The sequence below is a fragment of the Hyperolius riggenbachi genome, chromosome 5, assembly GCF_040937935.1.
Source record: "Hyperolius riggenbachi isolate aHypRig1 chromosome 5, aHypRig1.pri, whole genome shotgun sequence".
NCBI lineage: Eukaryota > Metazoa > Chordata > Amphibia > Anura > Hyperoliidae > Hyperolius > Hyperolius riggenbachi.
This window is the reverse complement of record NC_090650.1, coordinates 124,933,436-124,953,998: the sequence shown is the minus strand read 5'-3', so window position 1 is coordinate 124,953,998 and position 20,563 is coordinate 124,933,436. Positions and strand designations below refer to the sequence as shown.

General features: G+C 42.7%; 1 protein-coding gene across 1 annotated transcript in view; it reads right to left on the bottom strand.

Annotated features, from left to right (window-relative positions):
• Nucleotides 1–3,969: 3,969 nt before the first annotated feature.
• Nucleotides 3,970–20,563, bottom strand: part of GPD1L (glycerol-3-phosphate dehydrogenase 1 like) — a 49,357-nt gene continuing 32,763 nt past the window's right edge. The window contains exons 6-8 of the mRNA XM_068236223.1: nt 20,031–20,264; nt 11,796–11,902; nt 3,970–5,882 (exon numbers count right to left, since the gene is read on the bottom strand). Coding sequence (XP_068092324.1) covers nt 5,786–5,882; nt 11,796–11,902; nt 20,031–20,264 — 438 coding nt within the window. The 3' untranslated portion in view covers nt 3,970–5,785. The remainder of the gene's footprint in view (nt 5,883–11,795; nt 11,903–20,030; nt 20,265–20,563) is intronic.

The window sequence follows — 20,563 nt, the reverse complement described above, 5'->3', positions numbered from 1 at the left end:
TTGCTGATTTATGAAAAAAAAAAAAAAAAAAAAAAAGATTTATCCCCAACCCTTTCATCGTTTAAACTGATAGCAGATTACTATGAAGTGTGATCATTTTTCAGGACCATATACTAATTCGGAGCAATACTTAATAGCAGCAATTCACAGCTGATGTATGAAAGAACTGGAGAATTATCCCCACTCTTTCATCGTATAAGTTGTGACACCAGATTGCTATCAAGTGTGAACATTTTCATGACCATATACGATTATTGCTCTATAATAATTCACAGCAGTAATTTATTAAATCAGCAAAGCTGATTTATGGAAATAAATTGAGAATTATTCCCACTCTTTCATCGTACAAGTTGATACCAGCTTACTATTGCAGCAAATGACCTCCCCCACAGTATATCAGTTTGTAGTTGATGTGGTAATACAGCAAAGGAGCACATGTTCCTGGAGTGTGTGTGTGCGCCCCAACTAACTTTTCTCATACTGTAGCACATGCACAAAAAAGTATCATGTTCTTCATGTCCCACATGTTTCCTGCATATTGTTGTGCATGCACAAACCACTATAGTGTTCTCCACGTCCAGCAAATATCCCGCATAGTACTGTAGTGCATGCACAAACCACTATCGTGTTCTCTGTATTCAGCAAACGTCCTGCATACTGTAGTGCATGCTATAAACAACTATTGTGTTCTCAATGTCCAGCACATGTCCTGCATACTGCAGTTCATGCACAAACCACGATTGTATTCTTCATGTCCAACATGTTTCCCTCATACTGTAGAGCATGCACAAACCACTATCATGTTCTTCTTGTCCAACACACTATCCTTGTACTGTAGTGCATGCACAAATCACTATCATGTTCTTCATGCTTCTAGCATACTGTAGTGCATGCACAAACTATTATGTTCTTCATGTCCAACAAACTTCCCTCATACTGTAGTGCATGCAAACCACTAACATGTTCTTCATGTCCAACAAACTTCCCTCATACTGTAGTGCATGCACAAACCACTAACATGTTCTTCATGTCCAACAAACTACCCTTGTACTGTAGTGTATGCACAAACCACTATCATGTTCTTCACCTCCAACATGCTTCCCTCATACTGTGGTGCATGCACAAACCACTAGCATGTTCTTCATGTTTAACATGCTTCCCTCATTCTCTAGTGCATGCACAAACCACTATAATGTTCTTCATTTCCACTGTTTCCCTCACACTGTAGTGAATGCACAAACCACTATCACGTTCTTCATGTCCAACACATTTCCCTCATACTGCAGTGCATGCAGAAACCATTATATTCTTTATGTCCTACATGCTTTCCTCATACTGTAGTGCATGTGCAAACCATTATATTCATGTCCTACATGCTTTCCTCATACTGCAGTGCATGCACAAACCATTATATTCTTTATGTCCTACATGCTTTCCTCATACTGTAGTGCATGCGCAAACCATTATATTCTTTATGTCCTACATGCTTTCCTCATACTGCAGTGCATGCACAAACCATTATATTCTTTATGTCCTACATGCTTTCCTCATACTGAAGTGCATGTGCAAACCATTATATTCTTTATGTCCTACATGCTTTCCTCATACTGTAGTGCATGTGCAAACCATTATATTCTTTATGTCCTACATGCTTTCCTCATACTGTAGTGCATGTGCAAACCACGATTATGTTCTTCATGTCCCAACAATCTTCCCAAATACTGTAGTGCATGCATTAACAGCTTGTGTTGTTCATGTCCAACATGCTTAGTGCAGGATTACCCACCTCAGTCCTCAAGTACCCCCAATATGTGGTTTTGCAGAACAACACAAAGATTCCCAGGTGGGAGAAAAGTGTCTCAGCAGAGCTCATTAACTACCGCCGTGGATTTTGACAAAACATGCACTGTTGGGGGGTCACTGGCCAGTGTAGTGAGCTATTTTTGTGGCGCTGACTAGTATTTCTGAAGCCCAACTGCCAAACCGCCTCAGCCACACGTACACACAAAGGCAGAACACCATTAAAAATAGAACAAAGTAGGAGTATTTGGCAGTCACACTATTTGTTTACCTGTCACTCAGCAGTCTTTCTTTAGACTTCCATTGTTTGGAGGGTTAAAAAAACAAAAACAAACCAACAATTTAAAACAATTGTTTTTTCTTTGCAAATAAATATATAAGAATGAAAAGATGTAATGATTTATTATTCAGACATGTTTTATTATTCAGTTTAAACTACTGTGACCAACTCGCAAGCAGAGCATAAAAGTGTAGCATAAAAATAAAAATGCATGACACGGGTACAGTGTTGTCTGTTGTATAGCTATGGCTGAGCAATAAGGGCTTACATTTGCTATATTACCTGTCTGATTAAGGATTATTCAAAGACGGCAACTATTGCCAATTGATTTTACTGTACTTTTTTACATGTATATGGTAGCTGCCCGGACACAATTGATATTTAGTTTTTTATGACCTGTAGAGCTTATTTTTGGAATTGGGATTATATATATGACTTGAAAAAGGACTTTTTGATGTTGCCACCTTAAAGCTATAAAAAGCAGTGCCGACTTCTATCTTTTTCCTTTTTCAAGTCAAGATTGTCTGTTTCAAGTCAGAGCATGCAAAGGTTACATTTTCTAACCAGTTTAAGCATAGTGGCAGCCAAGCTAACTCCTACCTCCCTTCAGACACTGCAGTGCCGACCCCGCTTTCTACATTTGCATTCGCATATTATATATATATATATATATATATATATATATATATATATATATATATATATATATATATATATATATATATATATATATATATATATATATATATATATATATATATATATATATATATATATATATATATATATATATATATATATATATATATATATATATATATGAATAGAGCAGTGGCGACAACTGTAGAAAAACAAGTGAGCCTCCCCAAGTTCAAACTAGGTAACATTTTTGAATGAGCAAGTAGCAGACAAAAACAAATGGCCTTTGATAATTTTCTATGAGCCAGTGAATTCATTTTTGATGTGCCCACTTTGTTTCCGCAACAGACAATCCCAACTGGTATGATAGTTTTTGGACAGGGAACGGTGTTGCTAATCAGCCAATGGCAGAGGGTCCTGCAACAGACCACAGCACATTTCTGAAGAAGTAAAAAGTATTCATACAATATGAATTAGGCTACTGCTTCAGCTCAGTCTGTTGTAGTGCGAGAAGAACCTAACTGTGAAGAGAAAATATAACAGATATATTTTTCTCCATGCACAGGTAACGTTCTTTAGAGGTATGTGTGTGTGTGTGTGTGTGTGTGTGTGTGTGTACGTGTGTGTGTACGTGTGTACGTGTGTACGTGTGTACGTGTGTACGTGTGTGTGTGTGTGTGTACGTACGTGTGTGTGTGTGTGTGTGTGTGTGTATATATATATATATATATATATATATATATATATATACACACACACACACACACACACACACACACACACACACACACCTTTTCTGTCAAGCTTCTAAACTGCCCTTGGATGTACATTTATCATTCCGTAATCTCTCAACTGTTTCTTTTCCGGGCTAAGTAAGCCTAGTTTGACTAACCTGTCTCGATAAGTTAGACCTTGCATATCTGTGATTAGTTGTCCATCTTTGTACCTGCTGTAAACAGTCAATTACTTTTCAGTAGTGTGCTACCTAGAACTGTATTCCAAGTTCCAAATGGGTCTTTGTGAGTGATTAATTCAGAGGCAGAATTTTATTTTCTTTAGCTCCTGCAGCTTGGCATTGAGTATAGTTGCTTATTCTATTTTCAATCCATGTAAATTTACATAATCATGTATTTGCAAAGGTGTTTAAGATGTATTTGCAAAGGTGTTTAAGATCATATTTTGCCATGTAACTATTCAACCTATACATATAAACAAAAGATCAGAAAAACAAAGGAAAACAGAAAACAAGCTTTAAGTCATGATTTTTTTAATTGAATGGTTCAGTAGTGCAACACCATTAATTTCTTATAGCAAATGCACCATGTGCTACTTAAAGATGAACTCTGGGCAGCAATTTAGGTAATTGCCTTTCTATCAATGCTTTCAGCTTTACAGTGATCATGCGTCATTTTCAAAAGTGAATAAAAGATAAACTGTATAAAATGCAGCCATAGAGCTCTCTGCACTATTCTTTAAAAAACTGAGGCAGCAGAGAGCTCTGCCAGGTCCTACAACATCAGGTGTGACTGATCAGTAAGCCTGATGACAGTGACCAAAGACATGCCCCCTGCCTACCCATATGCCATCTACAACACTAGAGAAGAAGCTGGAAAATAGTCTCACCTCCCATCCTGGCTATAATCCAGCCAATGCAGAGACTGGTGTATGATCAGGTGGTACGCATGGGGCGATCTAGAACTTGTTCAGCCTTCCATACTAGGAGATCTTGATGCAAGAGAACAAGACAAGACTCTGATCTTTTAAAATGAGCCCTGCAGAAACGTTGGTAAAGCTGATGGGCATGTTCCCTTGATTTTTGAAAATATATTGCATAGGGCCACTTTAAAATGTGCAATTAAGACAAAGACAAATAACATTTATATTGTGCTTTTCTCCAGGTGGACTCAAAGCGCCATTTATGTAAAATTATTTTAAAAATCCATTTAAAAATTGGGTTGTATGATCACTGCTTCCTAAAATGAAAGAGTCAGGTCCAGAGGTGAGGACTCACCAATGAACCTGACACAGAGCAACACCCATTCAGTATACTGAGTGAGAGGGGTGAATCCCATCTCGTTGTCCTAAAACTGTTCTTCTCAGATACAGGTTTCTCCAAAACAGAAAGACTGAAGGGCTTTAATAGGCTCTCCTTTTCCTTTTTTTGACAGCAATGTATTTTTTTCAGAAGTAAGATATCGTCTAAAAAAAGGCTTTTACATCTCCTACCCAAAGCTCATTTAAAACGGTTGCTCAGAATTCAGCTTTGATGCATCATGGAATGGCACAGTCATCGGAACCTCCCAAAGCTAAGTACATAAAAATATACTGTATCTGTGATAATCTAAAACAGTCATCCATGCTAAAACAATCACAACATTAAACCAAGGCTTAGTAGATACAGTCATGAAACAGTCTGACCCAGTTAGTTAGTTTTCCCTTGACGTAAAAAGTAGTTACATTTCACTAATTTGGTCAAAAACTCTAGCTAAAATAATTCATTTACCTTGTAGTATTAAAAGATCACATACAACCAAGCTAATGGAATAATAAAATAACTGCTGCACCAGAAAAACATTGCAAAATAGTATCTTGCTGGAATTTGCGGTGAGACGAGTAACTGCTGAATGAATGTGATTTACATTGGTGGCTTTCTATAGGTTCCAATCCAAAATATTATATGTAAAATAATATTTTCGTTGATGATAAAATTCTGGAAAAGAACCATGATCACTAGGACAATAAAAGACTACATTTAGCCAGTCACACCATCAATAGATGGATGAGATATCCATGGTAACAGCGCTATTATCAGCTTTTACACCATGCTTACAAACAACATTCTGTACAGAGTTCCCATATATCCATGATTGATTAATACAAAAAGGAGGACACTTGAATGATAACAGTAATCCATAAGTGACCTGGACAGAGGCAAATAATAATACTATAGCTTACTCATTTATGGCTTTGTGCGTTATTGGAGAAATTTCTCCAGAAATATGCAGCATAAACTAATACAATAAAAGAAAAGAAAAGAAAAATCCCTTTCAAGTAATTCCCTCCAGGTTATATATGCTCTGGGTGGCTCTGTAAACAAGAAATGACCTCTTCCACAGGCTTTCCTTCATAGCAAATTTGATAAACAGCAGTAAAAAGTGGAAATCTGTAGAAAAAAAACAAATGCGTAAGACTCATAATAAAGACAAATAGAAAAAAAAAAATCACACTTTATTGTTACTCAACTGCTCTAATAATTCCAGATCTAAAGGCCCGTTCTCACTACGGCGATTAGCGGGCAATTCCTGCTAATTGCAAAAGACATAGCGCTTTTTAAAGATTCTATTGCCCGTTCTAACCCTATGGCAATGATCTTACTGCCGCAATTGGCATCGATCGCAAAATGTGCTACCTGCAGCATTTTGCCGCGATTCTGGAGCGATTGGGTTACAGTGCTTAATAAAGCGCTGATCGCAATCGCTCTGAATTGCCGAAGTGTACAGTGATTTTATCACGCTAATTTCTACCATTTTAAGGGCCATTCACACTTACGCCAGTGCTTTTTAAAGTGCTAGTGCTATGTAATTCAATGGCAGTGTTCTCACTGCTGCGACTGGCGCCGATCGCAGGCGTTTTGCGATTAGCGTCAATCGCAAACGCATTACCTTCAGCGCTCTGGAGGTGATCCTGGAACGATAGTGGCACAGTGCTTATAAAAGCGCTGACCGCGATCTCTCTGGAATCGCAGAAGTGTCCAGTAATTTTTACCGCGCTTATCGCGGTAAAATAACTCAAGCAAAATGCTAGTACTAGCATTTTGCAATTTCTAGTGTGAATGGGCCCTAAGTGTAGGTGAGTTTAGTAATCTGACTTGTACATTACAATTCTTCATCTTAGTGCTTCGTAAACACCTAAGCACTAGCTAGGCGGCAACGTATATCCAAAAATCCACCGACGCGAGACTCACCCTCAAAGCAAATTCAATCTTCATGCTCTATAATATTGTGGGCAGTGTTATGGACAAGGAGCTCATCCTCACCTTGAGCAAGTAGATGACTGCTTTTGAATGTCACTCATACTTTCCCAACAGTCCACAGCCCTAGAAAAGTTACGAGCCCCATTTTTTTGCCCACCCACAGATTATCATCACCCCCGCTTACACTTATGCTGGGCATACACAGCTCGATTTTGCCGCTCCATCGTTTCACAGCTCGATTCCGCAGTCAATTATCTTATCTTCCGCTCATATTTCTTATCTTTTTCCATTCACTTGAATCCAGAATCGAGTGGCGAAACGAGTGGCGGGAGATTGGATGTGTCAGAAATTATCTAATCGAGCCATCTTAACCACCCTGGCGTTCTGATTAAATCGCCAGGGTGGCTGCGGGAGGGTTTTTTTTAAATAAAAAAAAAAACTATTTCATGCAGCCAACTGAAAGTTGGCTGCATGAAAGCCCACTAGAGGGCGCTCCGGAGGCAAGAGATAACACGGAAGGCCGCAATGAGCGGCCCTCCGTGTTTCGCTTCCCTCGTCGCCATGGCGACGAGCGGAGTGACGTCATGGACGTCAGCCGACGTCCTGACGTCAGCCGCCTCCGATCCAGCCCTTAGCGCTGGCCGGAACTGTTTGTTCCGGCTACGCTGGGCTCGGGCGGCTGGGGGGACCCTCTTTCGCCGCTGCACGCGGCGGATCGCCGCGCTGCAGCGGCGATCAGGCAGCACACGCGGCTGGCAAAGTGCCGGCTGCGTGTGCTGCTTTTTATTTGGTTGAAATCGGCCCAGCAGGGCCTGAGCGGCAGCCTCTGGCGGTGTTGGACGAGCTGAGCTCGTCCAGACCGCTCAGCAGGTTAATGGCTCAAAATCGAGCAGTGTATGCCCAGCATTACCCAGGGATTTATAATGGAACAGAAAAAAAAAAAGTTCTAATTGAGGTTGAACCTCCCCCCAAACACCCCCCCCCCCCCCAAACTCCTACCTAGATTACATAATCATGATACCTTTATTTTAAATAATCCACACTCACTCAATCACCACCTATTATTTCCAAGCCTGTGTTCTTATTGTAGCCAATCACAATACACAATGTGCATAGGAATGCCTTTGTCTAAAAACGGCCCTGCCTTTCCCCTGGTCCACACCCCTATATGAGGGATGTTCCAGGATGACCTACTGTGCATGTCAGTGTCTGCAGCTCTCAAAATACAAGTCCAATAGGAGAATGATGCTATACAAGGATTAAGGTTTACACTTAAAACCAGCTTTAGGCCTCATTCACATTGTTAAACGCAGAATGGCAGTGCGGTCTTAACGCAATGCGCACGATTATATGCCATCTGCTACACTGTGCGCTGCTGATCCCATTCACTACCGTGAATGGGTCAGCGCTGTGCTTCGCAAAAGTGTAGCGCATTGCTTATAGTCTGAACATCAGACAATGCAGTCTATGCACTTCTGATGTACTAGCTGATCGCACCCCATAAGTGGTGCCGAATTGCGCACGGCAACACGTATTTAGTGTGAACAAGGCCTTATTTGCAAAAGATGCTAACGCTCATACAGAGACATGTAAATATGCTGCTAAAACACACCTATCCAACAACCTGTGCCTAATTTAAAATAAATTTGCTAGTTTTATTATAAATTGTTTTTAAGTACTAAGCTGGCCATACATCTAGCGATGATGGGCAGATTCAACCTAGAGACAAATCTCTCTCTAATGAAATCTGATTAGAGAGAGATCTCTCAGCTGCCGATACATCACATCATGCTGAAATCAATCAGGAATCGGCCTTGTGACGCCGCATCTGACCGCCTCCCCACCCCAACTCTTTCCCCCTAATGTTAAGTTTCCCCCCCTGGTGCCCAGTGCATGTTATACATTACCTGTCCGCGACCGCCACTTAACCCCGCTGGCTCCAGGCGTACTGTTATTCAAACATGCGCGGCACGTGGTTGCCTAGTAAGGTGGCCGCATGTATGACGTCTGACATCAATCCTGTGGCCTAGAAAACTAGAAAACCACGTGGGGCACATGTGTATGAACAGAGGAATGCGTCCTGAGCCAGCAGGGACAAGCGGAAGCAGTGGACAAGTAATGTCTGCGTTACGACACAGCTCCGGAGCTATTATCGCGTTTGTCGTTCATCCTGGAGTTGCATGCCGTTGCCGCCGTGCCACCGATCGAGCAAGTCGGCCCAACATCTTGCCGCATGCACGATCGACTTATGCATTGTCGGTCGGGCATGCACTTGGTGACACAGATTTTAATTTGATTATAATAATCGAATTGGATGGTCGATCGCCCACCAAGTCACGGCTACCTTTAGTCAGTGAGCATTTAAATTTCCTGCTAGTGCATTCTATTGGTTTATGGTGTGAACCAATAAGAAAGCAATCGGAAGATTCAAATAAAGGCTCATAAACACGTACCAACAATCGGTCCAACTATCTTCCACACTTGTCTGTTGGAAGATAAGCTGGGTATGTGTATAGCTGACAACCAGATGACCAACTGATAACTGTTTATTTGCCAGATCCAACCGGTGGATCAATCTGCCCAACAATCATGCAGGTTAGAATGTGTGTATAAGCCTTTTGAACAACTTTGTTTTTGAATGCGGACATGTTGTGCAGTTTGTTGTTTAGCTTGCACGCATATTATTTAAAGGAGGAACTCCAGTGAAAATAATGTAATAAAAAAAAAAAGTGCTTCATTTTTACAATAATTATGTATAAATGTTTAGACAGTGTTTGCCCATTGTAAAATCTTTTTAAATCCCCGATTTACATTCTGACATTTATTACATGGTGACATTTTTACTGTTGGCAGGTGATGTAGCTGCTGCATGCTTTTTTGGCAGTTAGAAACAGCTGTAAACAGCTATTTCCCACAATGCAGCAAGGTTCACAGACAGGAAACTGCCAGGAGTACCACGGTCCTCAGAGTTTCTTGTGGGAGGGGTTTCACCTCAATATCAGTCATACAGTGCCCCCTGATGGTCTGTTTGTGAAAAGGAATAGATTTCTCATGTAAAAGGGGGCATCAGCTACTGATTGGGATAAAGTTCAATTCTTGGTCGGAGTTTCTCTTTAAGCAAGTTGGTTGTTTAGTTGGTTTGTGTGTGTACTTGTCAGGTAAACAACTTGTTGTGTGGTTGGTCATGTTGTGCATCAAGCTGGACATGTGTATGAGCCTTAAAGTGTACCAGAGATAAACACACCGTATATACTCGCATATAAGCCGACCCGCATATAAGCCGACCCCCCAACTTTTCCCTGAAAAAAGAGGGAAAAATGATTGACCCCCATATAAACCGGGGGTAGGAAATGCTGGATTGGTGCAGCCCCCCAGTGTGTCCCAGTATAGCTAGTATAGTGCCCAGTATAGGTAGGTAGTGTCCATTATAGCTAGTATAGTGCCCAGTATAGCTAGTAAAGTGCCCAGTATAGCCAGTATAGTGCCCAGTATAGCCAGTATAGTGCCCAGTATAGCCAGTATAGTGCCCAGTATAGCGCCCAGTATAGGTAGGTGGTGCCTCAGTTTAGCTAGTATAGTGCCCCAGTATGGCTAGTAAAGTGCCCAGTTTAGCCAGTATAGTGCCCAGTTTAGTTAGTATAGTGCCCAGTTTAGCCAGAATAGTGCCCAGTTTAGCCAGTATAGTGCCCAGTTTAGCTAGTATAGTGCCCAGTTTAGCTAGTATAGTGCCCCAGTATGGCTAGTAAAGTGCCCAGTTTAGCCAGTATAGTGCCCAGTTTAGTCAGTATAGTGCCCAGATTAGCCAGTATAGTGCCCAGTTTAGCCAGTATAGTGCCCAGTTTAGCCAGTATAGTGCCCAGTTTAGCTAGTATAGTGCCCCAGTATGGCTAGTAAAGTGCCCAGTTTAGCCAGTATAGTCCCCAGTTTAGCTAGTAAAGTGCCCAGTTTAGCCAGTATAGTGCCCAGTCAGTTTAGCCAGTATAGTGCCCAGTTTAGCCAGTATAGTGCCCAGTTTAGCCAGTATAGTGCCCAGCATAGGTAGGTAGTGCTCCCCCCCAGCTCCCCGCTCCCCCCGCGGCCGCCGCTATTACCTGCTTAGGCAGCGGCCGCTTCCTAATCCGCGTTCCCCTTCTGAAACTTTCTCAGAGTGTATCACAGCAGCGCGCCCGGCGCTGCTGCTGTGACGATGCAGGGGGCAGGAATGAGCGCAGCTCCCTATAGCGGCGATCTGTATCGCCGTTACCAAGGGAACCGCTCTTTCCTGCCCCCTGCGCGGACCACCCACCACTAACCACTATACCACCAGGGAAGACTCGCATACAAGCCGACCCCCCAACTTTTGACCCCATTTTTGGGGGTCAAAAATTCTGCTTGTATGCGAGTATATACGGTACATAAAAGATTTATACATACCTGCGGCTTCCTCTAGCCCCATCCACACGGATCCCTCCCACGCCACCATCCTCAGTCTTCTCCAACTTCTGTACTGGGTCCCGAAACTTCGGCCAGTCGAATCCAGTCTGAACAAGCGCAGAGCGCTTTATCCAGCTGAGAATAGTACAGTGCCTGCGCAGTACTATTCTCTGCCCGAGAGAGACAGGGAGAGCGCACTGTGCTTGCGTAGACTGGCTGAAGTTATGGGACCCGGTACAGAAGTTGGAGAAGACTGAGGACGGTGGTGTGGGTGTGATTCATGCAGATGGGGCCCAGATGAAGCCCCAGGTATGTATAAATCTTTTAAGTATGTTTATCTCTGGTTTTCTTTAAGCCTCATAAAAAAATAAAAATATTATTTCAACTTGCCGCAGAGCATCCCTATTGGTCTGACTGGGCATATAACTGCAGGAAAAGCAGTAACGATGAGGGTATCCCTGCACAAGGTTTGGAATTTTTTGCCAAAGCAACTGTTTTAACCTAGAAATATCGAAAGTTTGTATGTAGCGGTGAACTTTGATTACCTATTTATTAACCTTTATTTTGAATTTGCAACTCATATCTTTATTGTTGTCCTTGAAACAAAACAGAAACAGTAACCGGTTCTTCAGATGACGTGCCCTTTTTCCCTCGTTTCTACAGTGTTATACTAAACTTGCAGATACTTACTTATCAACCATGCCCTTCTGTTGCAGGATGCGGAAGACTTCAGCTGAGGTCAGAGGTCCTTGAAGCTTCTGCCCATTGAGCATCTCCTGCTCCAGTTCTTCAATGCTCTGCAGCACAGGGACAAATGGTTACTATGCTTGCAGGTGCTCACAGGAAAGTTACAGTTCCACAGTAATTACATAGTCAAATGGGTACAGAAAGCAGTAAAGAAAACTCTTCTGTGAAGTTAACCCTATGACAAGCTTTAAATTACAGTAGAGCAAAACAAAAACGCATAAGTCAACATAACTTTCCCAGCAGAGCTAAAGAACACTTTAGTAACTTTGCCTTCACCTTCCCCTCAGAATTCAACTTCTCAAAAGAAAGTTTGCTGCATTCCCTGTCATGTTCAATGACATGATTTATAGTTTTTAAAATCCTTATGCATTACTTTTTTTTATATTTGAAGCCAACTACAAAGGTCTTTCAAAGAGTAACAGCTGTTTAATTTTACCTGTCATGCAAAGTATTTTAACTCGCACAGTTTAAAGTTTTAGCTTGCACTGGTCAGGTTAACCTCTCCTCTCCCTGCACTGCTTGTGATATGACTGCAGAACTCCAGTAACTGTTTGTTCAGCATCATTAAAGAGACTCTGTAACAAATTTTTTTCAGCCTTATGCTACGTACACACATGCAACAACGATCGTTCATTGAGAACGACGAACGAACTTTTAATTGATGAAAGAACGACCTAAGTAAAGTTTTAAAATGTGTGTAACGATCTGATCGTTAGAAGGTTACATCAAGTAAAAGTAACTATTGCGCCTGCGCATAAAAATGAAAAGTTTCATGGAGAAATAGTGAAATGCGCATGTCAAGCCTAGTACGAACGATCGTTTCCAACGATGTACTACTTTTGCAAACGATCGTCGTTGGGAAAAATCCGCCAAGCTAGATCATTCGTTTTGAACGATCTAGCTCGTCCGTCAGACTTAATGGTCGTTGGCTGCTTTTTTTCAAACGATCGTCGTTTGAAAGGATCGGGGAACGATCGTTTCAAACGACTATAGTCGCATGAGTGTACAGAGAGTGTACTAAAGAGTTCTTCTATCCTATAAGTTCCTATGCCTGTTCTAATGTGCTCTGGCTTACTGCAGCCTTTCCTAATTGCACGGTCTCTGTAATAAATCTTTCCTCTGTCGTGTCTGTCTGGCTAAGGCTTGAATGTGTGGAATGTGCAGGGCTGCTTGTGATCGGATAGAAGCGATACACACCCTCTGCAGGCCCCCTGCACACTCTGTATGACTCACACACTCTGTTTATGTGAGCCTATCACAAGCTGGTTAGTTTGTTTGTAAACACTGCCTAAAACTGTTAATTGCAAGCCAGGATTGCAGCAGAGAGTGGCAGAAACAGCACAGAGGGGCACAGGAGAAAATAAGGAATAGAATGGTATGCTTTTTAGTGTAAGAATATTAGAGTACAGATTCTCTTTAACATGAAGCCCCCCCCCCCCCCCCCCCCTTCAATTCCTCTATCCCATAGGTTAGGAGTGTGATGCTACTACAAGGGTATTAAAAACTGTAGAAAGATATGTGCTTAAAGCGGAACTGTAATTACTTTTTAAACACATTGTTTCACTTACCTGGGGCTTCTGCAAGTCCCCAGCAGCCGCCCTGTCCCGCGCCGGTCCTGCCCGAGCCTCCGTTCTCTCGCCGCCAGCTCCGTTCCTAGACTTCTAAGACGATGCCAGAGCAGCCTTGCCAAGCATATCTTTTCGCGTTCCCCTCTGCAATAGCAGGGGACGCGAAGAAAGGATACGCGTGGCCAGAGCAGCGCAGGCGCAGTGGCCCGGCGGCCAAACCGAAAGTAGCTGGCAGCAGGAGAACGGAGGCTCGGGCAGGACCGGCGCGGGACAGGATGGCTGCTGAGGGCTTGCAGAAGCCCCAGGTAAGTGAAACAATGTGTTTAAAAAGTAATTACAGTTACGCTTTAAATTGAGGAGGTGGTTATGTGGAGAAGTAGAATATACAGTGTGTATCATATTTCCCTAATTGAAAGAAATATGGCTGTTGCTTTCCGGTGACCCTTGTATGTATTTTTTTTTTTTTTTGAGTCTTTTAGTCTAAACAACTTTCTGTAACTTGTGTTGGAAAATGCTCCTGCCAGCCATGTGCTGAGGTGCAGCCCTAAGCGAAAGAAAAACAGCTCTTGCAATGAATACAAATATGAAGTCGCTGCTAAAACAACTTCATTAAGACAAATGTAAATTACAAAAATGAATTAAAAATTCATACAAAAAATGGAATACAACTGACAGAAAATTAGCATTTCATAAAATCATTACTGCGGTTTTGAAAGCAAAGCGATGACTTTTTTGCCAGTTCCACAGTTGGAAAGATTTGATGATTCTCCAGAGGAATGTGGCACCGCAGGGAGGGGATGCAGCTGCAGGACGCAGTAAATGAATCTCTTCAGTAACAGACAGCCAAGTAACACATGCAGAGATATGCAAACTGACTGCACACAGCAAGCTGCGAGTTTACCAACACAGAATGCAGGAGGGTTCAAAGGAACCTGCAGGCAACAGATTAGCCTTTACTTGAATCAATCAGCACACATCTTTTGCAGGGGGAGGAATAATGGCAAAAAAAAACAGCCTCAAAGTTATTTGGAACTTAAAAAGAGGGATGAAACTCAAAATTAAAATCATTTTAAAATGAAAAAAAGTGCCGTCAAAATATATGTATTCTATTTTACACTGCAAGTAAAGCACGATTCCAGCCTTACTTCTACTTCTTTTATTCTCAAACCCTTTGTGAACCTATCCGAGAACTAGCCGCTGTGCATTCTGGGGCAATTTTTTTTTTTTTATCCCTGCAGCTCCCTTTGGACGTTTTACTAAGACAAATGTATATGCTATAGGCTCGCTATACATCAGCGGTTCTTGGTGTGTGTGTATGGCTTTTAGGGGCATAAAGAAGTGATTTTCATATTCAGGAGGGATGCATCATGGGGAACTACCCTTGCTCAATTAAAGCTGAATTATTGTAAATACCTTCTGTTCTAAGAAGGCAACGTTATAGTTTATTATGTTTAGGGTTCAGAAACCTAACACAAAGAGTTAATAGTGCATCATTATCAATCTATAAAGGCTCTCATCATATGCACAATACATAAACTTATGTTGATGCTTACTTATAGGACAGCAGTCTTAAAGGACAATTGAAGTGAGAAGAATATGAAGGGTGCCATATTTATTTCCTTCTAAACAATACCAGTTGCCTGGCAGTCTTGTTGGATCTATTTGGCTGCAGTAGTGTCTAACTCATACCAGAAACAAGCATGCACCTAATCTTGTCAGATCTGACAAGAATGTCAGAAACGCCCGTTCTGCTGCATGCTGGTTCAGGATCTATGTCTAAAAGTATTAGAAGCAAAGGATCAGCAGGACAACCAGGCAACTGGTATTGCGTAAAAGGAAATAATATGGCAGCCATAATTCCTTTTAAACAATGCAAATTGCTTGTCTGCTCTGCTGATCCTCTGCCTCTAATTCTAGGTACACACTATGAGATTTTCTGGCAGATCGATTATTTCCAACATGTCAGATCTGATTTCCGATAGGAGTGAATCGATCGGAAAATGATCGGAAATCAGATGGGACATGTTGGAAATCATCGATCTGACAGTAAATTTGCCATAATACCAGGCATAATACCTTTAACCATAGATTTTAAACAAGCATGCAGATCAGATGCATGCTTGTTTCAGGGGTGCGATTTAGAGACTACTGAAGAATCAGAATTTATTTCACCAAGCACAGTCGGACTGTGCCCGGAATTGGATTTGGCACATTGATTGGCACAGAGATAGTAATACAACAGACAAGATGATACAGAGTAGTACAACAGAACAAGAGCAATGCAACAGAACAAGAGTAATACAACATTTGCAATAGCACAATTGCGGGTCTAGCAGGAATAGCAGTGAGTAGCAGAAGTAGAGGCGTCACTAGGGTTGGTGTCACCCGGTGCAGAAACTCATGGTGTCACCCCCTTTTACGCCATGAACCTCCAACCTCACTATGCAGTAACGTTGCTTGTTATAGGGGGGGGGGGGGGGGGGGGGTGTTAAAATGATCACCATGTGGTCCTGGTAGCCTCTGAACTCTGTTATCAGCTCAACAAGGAGCAGCCAGAAGGGAGAAGAGTGGGAGAGAGAAATACAGCAGGCACTAGCCTGGTCTATATTTAGCTTACTTCACTCTCCCTTAGCCTGGAGCTTGCTGTCACCCCCCTCTGCTAGTGACACTTGGTGCGGTCCGCACCCACCTAGTGACGCTACTGAGCAGAAGATATTAATTGTAGTACAACCAGGCAAGGCGGTAAACAAGAGCAGCCGCAGCCGAAGTCAGGTATTAGTCCGTAGATGGCAGCAAGGGGGGTGTCAGTGGAATGGGCAGAGTTCAAGAGTCTAACGGCTGTGGGGGAAAAAGTGTTCATGCGCCTGGTAGTCTTAGCAGGGATGGACCGGCCCAGTTTGAGACGGCTGAAAAAATTGTGACCAGGGTGAGAGGGGTCGCCCACAATTTTCAATGCTCTATTACGCAGTCTGGTGTTGTAGATGAGATCTAGAGGGGGAGGGGTTTTCAAATAATCCTCTCCGCTGAGCTGATGACCCTCTGGAGTTTATATCTGTCGCTGGTGATGCAGATAGCGAACCAGACAAGAATGGATGAGCAGACGACCGACTCGATTGTTGCAGAGTAGAAGGACCTCAGAAGTTCATGGGCCATACCAAACTTCTTTAGTTGGCGAATGAAGAAGAGTCTTTGAGGTACCTTCCTCTGGGTTCCGGTAGTGTTTGCCCTCCAGGTCAGGTCAGAGATGGTTGTGCCCAGGAGGCGGACGCTGGGAACCCTAGCGACCTCGGTGCCCTCAATATATATCGGGGGAGGAATACTGGCGTGCTTCCTGAAATCAATGACTATCTCCACTGTTTTGGCAGTGTTAAAGAAAACCTGAGGTGGGATTTTATTATGCTAGTGGGGCACAGAGGCTGGTTGTGCACACTAACACCAGCCTCTGTTGCCCCATGGTGTGCCTCCAAGACCCCCCTGCGCGCCGCTATACCCCTCGCAGTGCTGGCGACACGCAGCGTGTCGCCAGCACAATGTTTACCTAAGCGCTGTCTGTCAGCGCCGCTCCCCTGCCTCCTCCGTATCGGCGCTACCCGCCCACGTCACTTCCCTCCAATCAGCGGGAGGGAAGGGACTCGGGCGGGTAGCGCCAATACGGAGGAGGCGGGGGAGAGGCGCTAACAGACAGGCTTAGGTAAACATTGTGTCGCCAGCACTGCGGGGGAGTATAGCGGTGGCACACCATGGGGCAACAGAGGCTAGCGTTAGTGTGCACAACCAGCCTCTGTGCCCCACTAGCATAATAAAATCCCACCTCGGGTTCTCTTTAAGAACTAGCCCATTCTCATTGCACCAATTGCAGATTCTGTCTACCTCCTTGCGGTAAGCCTGCTCATCGTTCCCACCTCACAAGGCCAACAATTGTGGTGTCGTCCGCAAATTTGATGATTCATGATGATGATGAGTCATCTGTGGATATGCAGTTATTCGTGTATAGAGAGAACAGAAATGGTGACAAGACGCAGCCCTGAGGGGCTCCATTGTTGGTCACTCTGGGTCTGGAGGATGGGTCGCCCAGCTTAACAACCTGGGACCTGTTCGAGAGGAAGTCTATGATCCAGAGACCAAGGGTTGGATGCACATTTAGCTCTGTGAGATTGTCATGCAGAATCCGGGGACAGATAGTATTAAAGGCGAGCTGAAGTCCAATAGAAGAATTCTAGCATATGAGCTCGGCCTGTCGAGGTGGTCAGTGATAAACTCCAGGCCGATGTTAATAGCATCGTCAGTGGACCGCTTTTCCCTGTACGTGAACTGGAGAGGGTCCAGTCGGTCCAGAGTAGCGTTCTTGAGCAGCGACAGGACAGCTCTTTCAAAGATCTTCATGACCACTGATGTTAGGGTCACGGGCCTGAAGTTGTTTAGGTCAGAAGCCCCGAGCTTTTTTTTCGGGACAGGAATGATGATGGATGCCTTGAAGCAAGTAGGGGCATACTGCATAGGCTTGTTCAGGGTCCATGGCTGATTTTATACTTCAGTAGTCTCTAAATCACACCCCTGAAACAAGCATGCATCTGATCTGCATGCTTGTTTAGAATCTATGGTTAAAGGTATTATGCCTGTTATTATGGCAAATTTACAGTCAGCTCGATTATGTCCCATCTGATTTCCGATCGATTTCTGATTGCTTTCCATTCACTCCTATCGGAAATCGATCGGAAATCAAATCTGCCATGTTGGAAATAATCGATCTGCCAGAAAATCTAATAGTGTATAACTAGAATTAGAGGCATAGGATCAGCAGGGCTGCCAGGCAACTGGTTTTGTTTAAAAGAAAATAAATAAAGCAGCCTCCATATCCCTCTCACGTCAGTTGTCCTTTAACGCTGGGAATACACGGTTTGTTTTTGAGGTGATTAGATGGTTCGATAGATAATTTCCGACATATCCGATCTCTCTTTCGATTCTTTGGCCGCTCGATTTCTGATAGAAGTGAATAGGAAAAGATAAGAAAAACAAGCAGAAGATAAGAGAATCAACTGCAGAATAGAGCGGCAAAAAAAACCAAACGATTGAGAGGAGAATCAAGAGCCAGAAACAAACCGTGTATTCCCAGCATTACAGAGCCAGGAGAGAGAGAGCGCACATTATATTTAAACCTGACTACAAGGTTTATACAACATAACTAAAAAATAAAACAGATCTAAGTTCCTAGTCCTAAACAGGCTACAGCATAGCATGCTTATTTTCTTCTACTCTGAAAGTGTTAGAATGCTCTGATGGAGGCTTTTGGCAGGGTTTGAAACTATACAGAATCGTGCGTGTTTTTGTAAAAAAAATTAAATACAGTTTTCTCAGTTTTCATCAGGCAATAACAGATAGGAGTAAACAGCAGGAGTAAACAGCATCTGCCAGTATCATCAACACTGAGCGCCTCTGTGACAGATAGACAGAGGCGCTCAGTGTTGATACTGGCAGATGCTGTTTACTCCTATCTGTTATTGCCTGATGAAGCGGGTTTGTATCCCGTGAAACGCGTTGCACTTTATTTGGAGTATCCAATAAAATAGTTTTGACTGAAAATCCACAGTCGTGTGTTCTGCTTGGAGGGGGTGAGTCCACCACTGCCTCCTCTATTACCAAGATGGGTTTTTAAGTTCTTTTAGTGTTTTTTATCCTATTGGCGCCTCTGTTATCCTATTATCTACATCAAGTCCACCCTTGGTGGAGGGTTGTACCCTTCCTTCTTCAACTACAGAGAGCGACTTTTTAATCCTGAGTAGGGTCAGGACAATCTCCCCACCTGCTTTGACAGTGGTTGCCTACTTGGTAACCCTGGTTTGTGAGTATTAAATTAATATTATTACTCTATCAATTATACCTTACCAGTACATACTACACTATAATAATGGCAGGATTTGTATAGCGCCTTTCTCCTGTCGGACTCAAAGCGCTTGCGAGGCAGCCACTAGAGCGCACTCAGTAGGCAGTAGCAGTGTTAAGGAGACTTGCCCAAGAAACTCCTTACTGAATAGGTGCTGGCTTACTGAACAGGCAGAGCCGAGATTTGAACCCAGGTCTCCTGTGTCAGAGGCAGAGCCCTTAACCATTACACTATCCAGCCACTACTATATTGGGCTCTTGGTGTTCTCTCTGTTTCACAAATTCGAACTAGGCTTAATACTATATGTGCCTATGTCTCAGGTCAGTGCGGCACACTTTGACTAATATTTAAAGTGTTCCCCTGTACTGAAATAGGGGACACCATCTTTGTAAAAGTGTTCAAGTTGTTCAATAACAAAGTGCAGATAAACACCATCCTCTATTTCAGAGCTATACAGTATAAATATAAATGAAGAACTACCGATCATTATTTAAACAAGTAGTTCTCACTGATGACGAGAGACTAGAGGAGGAAAGAAGTCCAAAGGCAGAACTGAACCATATGGTATAAATTAATATAATCAATGAATACTTTCATGGATGAGAACACACCCAGCCCTGTGAGTAGCGTACTGATGCAAGAGATCAAATTTCTTCAAATTTACTTGGTAGATTAGGCTTTGTGTTCTATCAGATGTGTCGTCTAATAGTCAAGAAATCACATAAATACCTTGCCACTTTTCACAAATGCCTCAGACACTTTCCTGTTGCGTCCTCCATAGCAAGTGGTGATAAGATCGGCAATCCCGCAGCTCTCCAGGAACGTAGCAGTTGACACGTTGCCTTTGCAGAAGATTTTGGCAAAAGCAATCATTTCCATGAGTCCTAGACGTATAACAGCAGCTTTGGTGTTATCGCCACACTGGAGGCCATCACAGAATCCAGCAGCAACCGCTACAATATTCTAAACACAATAACAGGGCTTTTTAATGAATTGTAAATAATTAATAATTCTAATATGTACATCCCTTGCAGCAGCAATCAGGGTGTTTGGAAATGCAACACTGATTGCTAAGGAGATGCAAATAATGCTTAGTTATGCAAATGTAAACAAAAAAAGGTTAGACTGCAAGCTTGCAAGGGAATGGACTTCATCCTATTGTTTGCTATAATTTATCATAGTGATATCTCAAACCACATATCAACTCACAGTGTTCTCCCCATGCTCTTTTAGCCGGATGCTCCACCCGGCTAGCTTTGGTG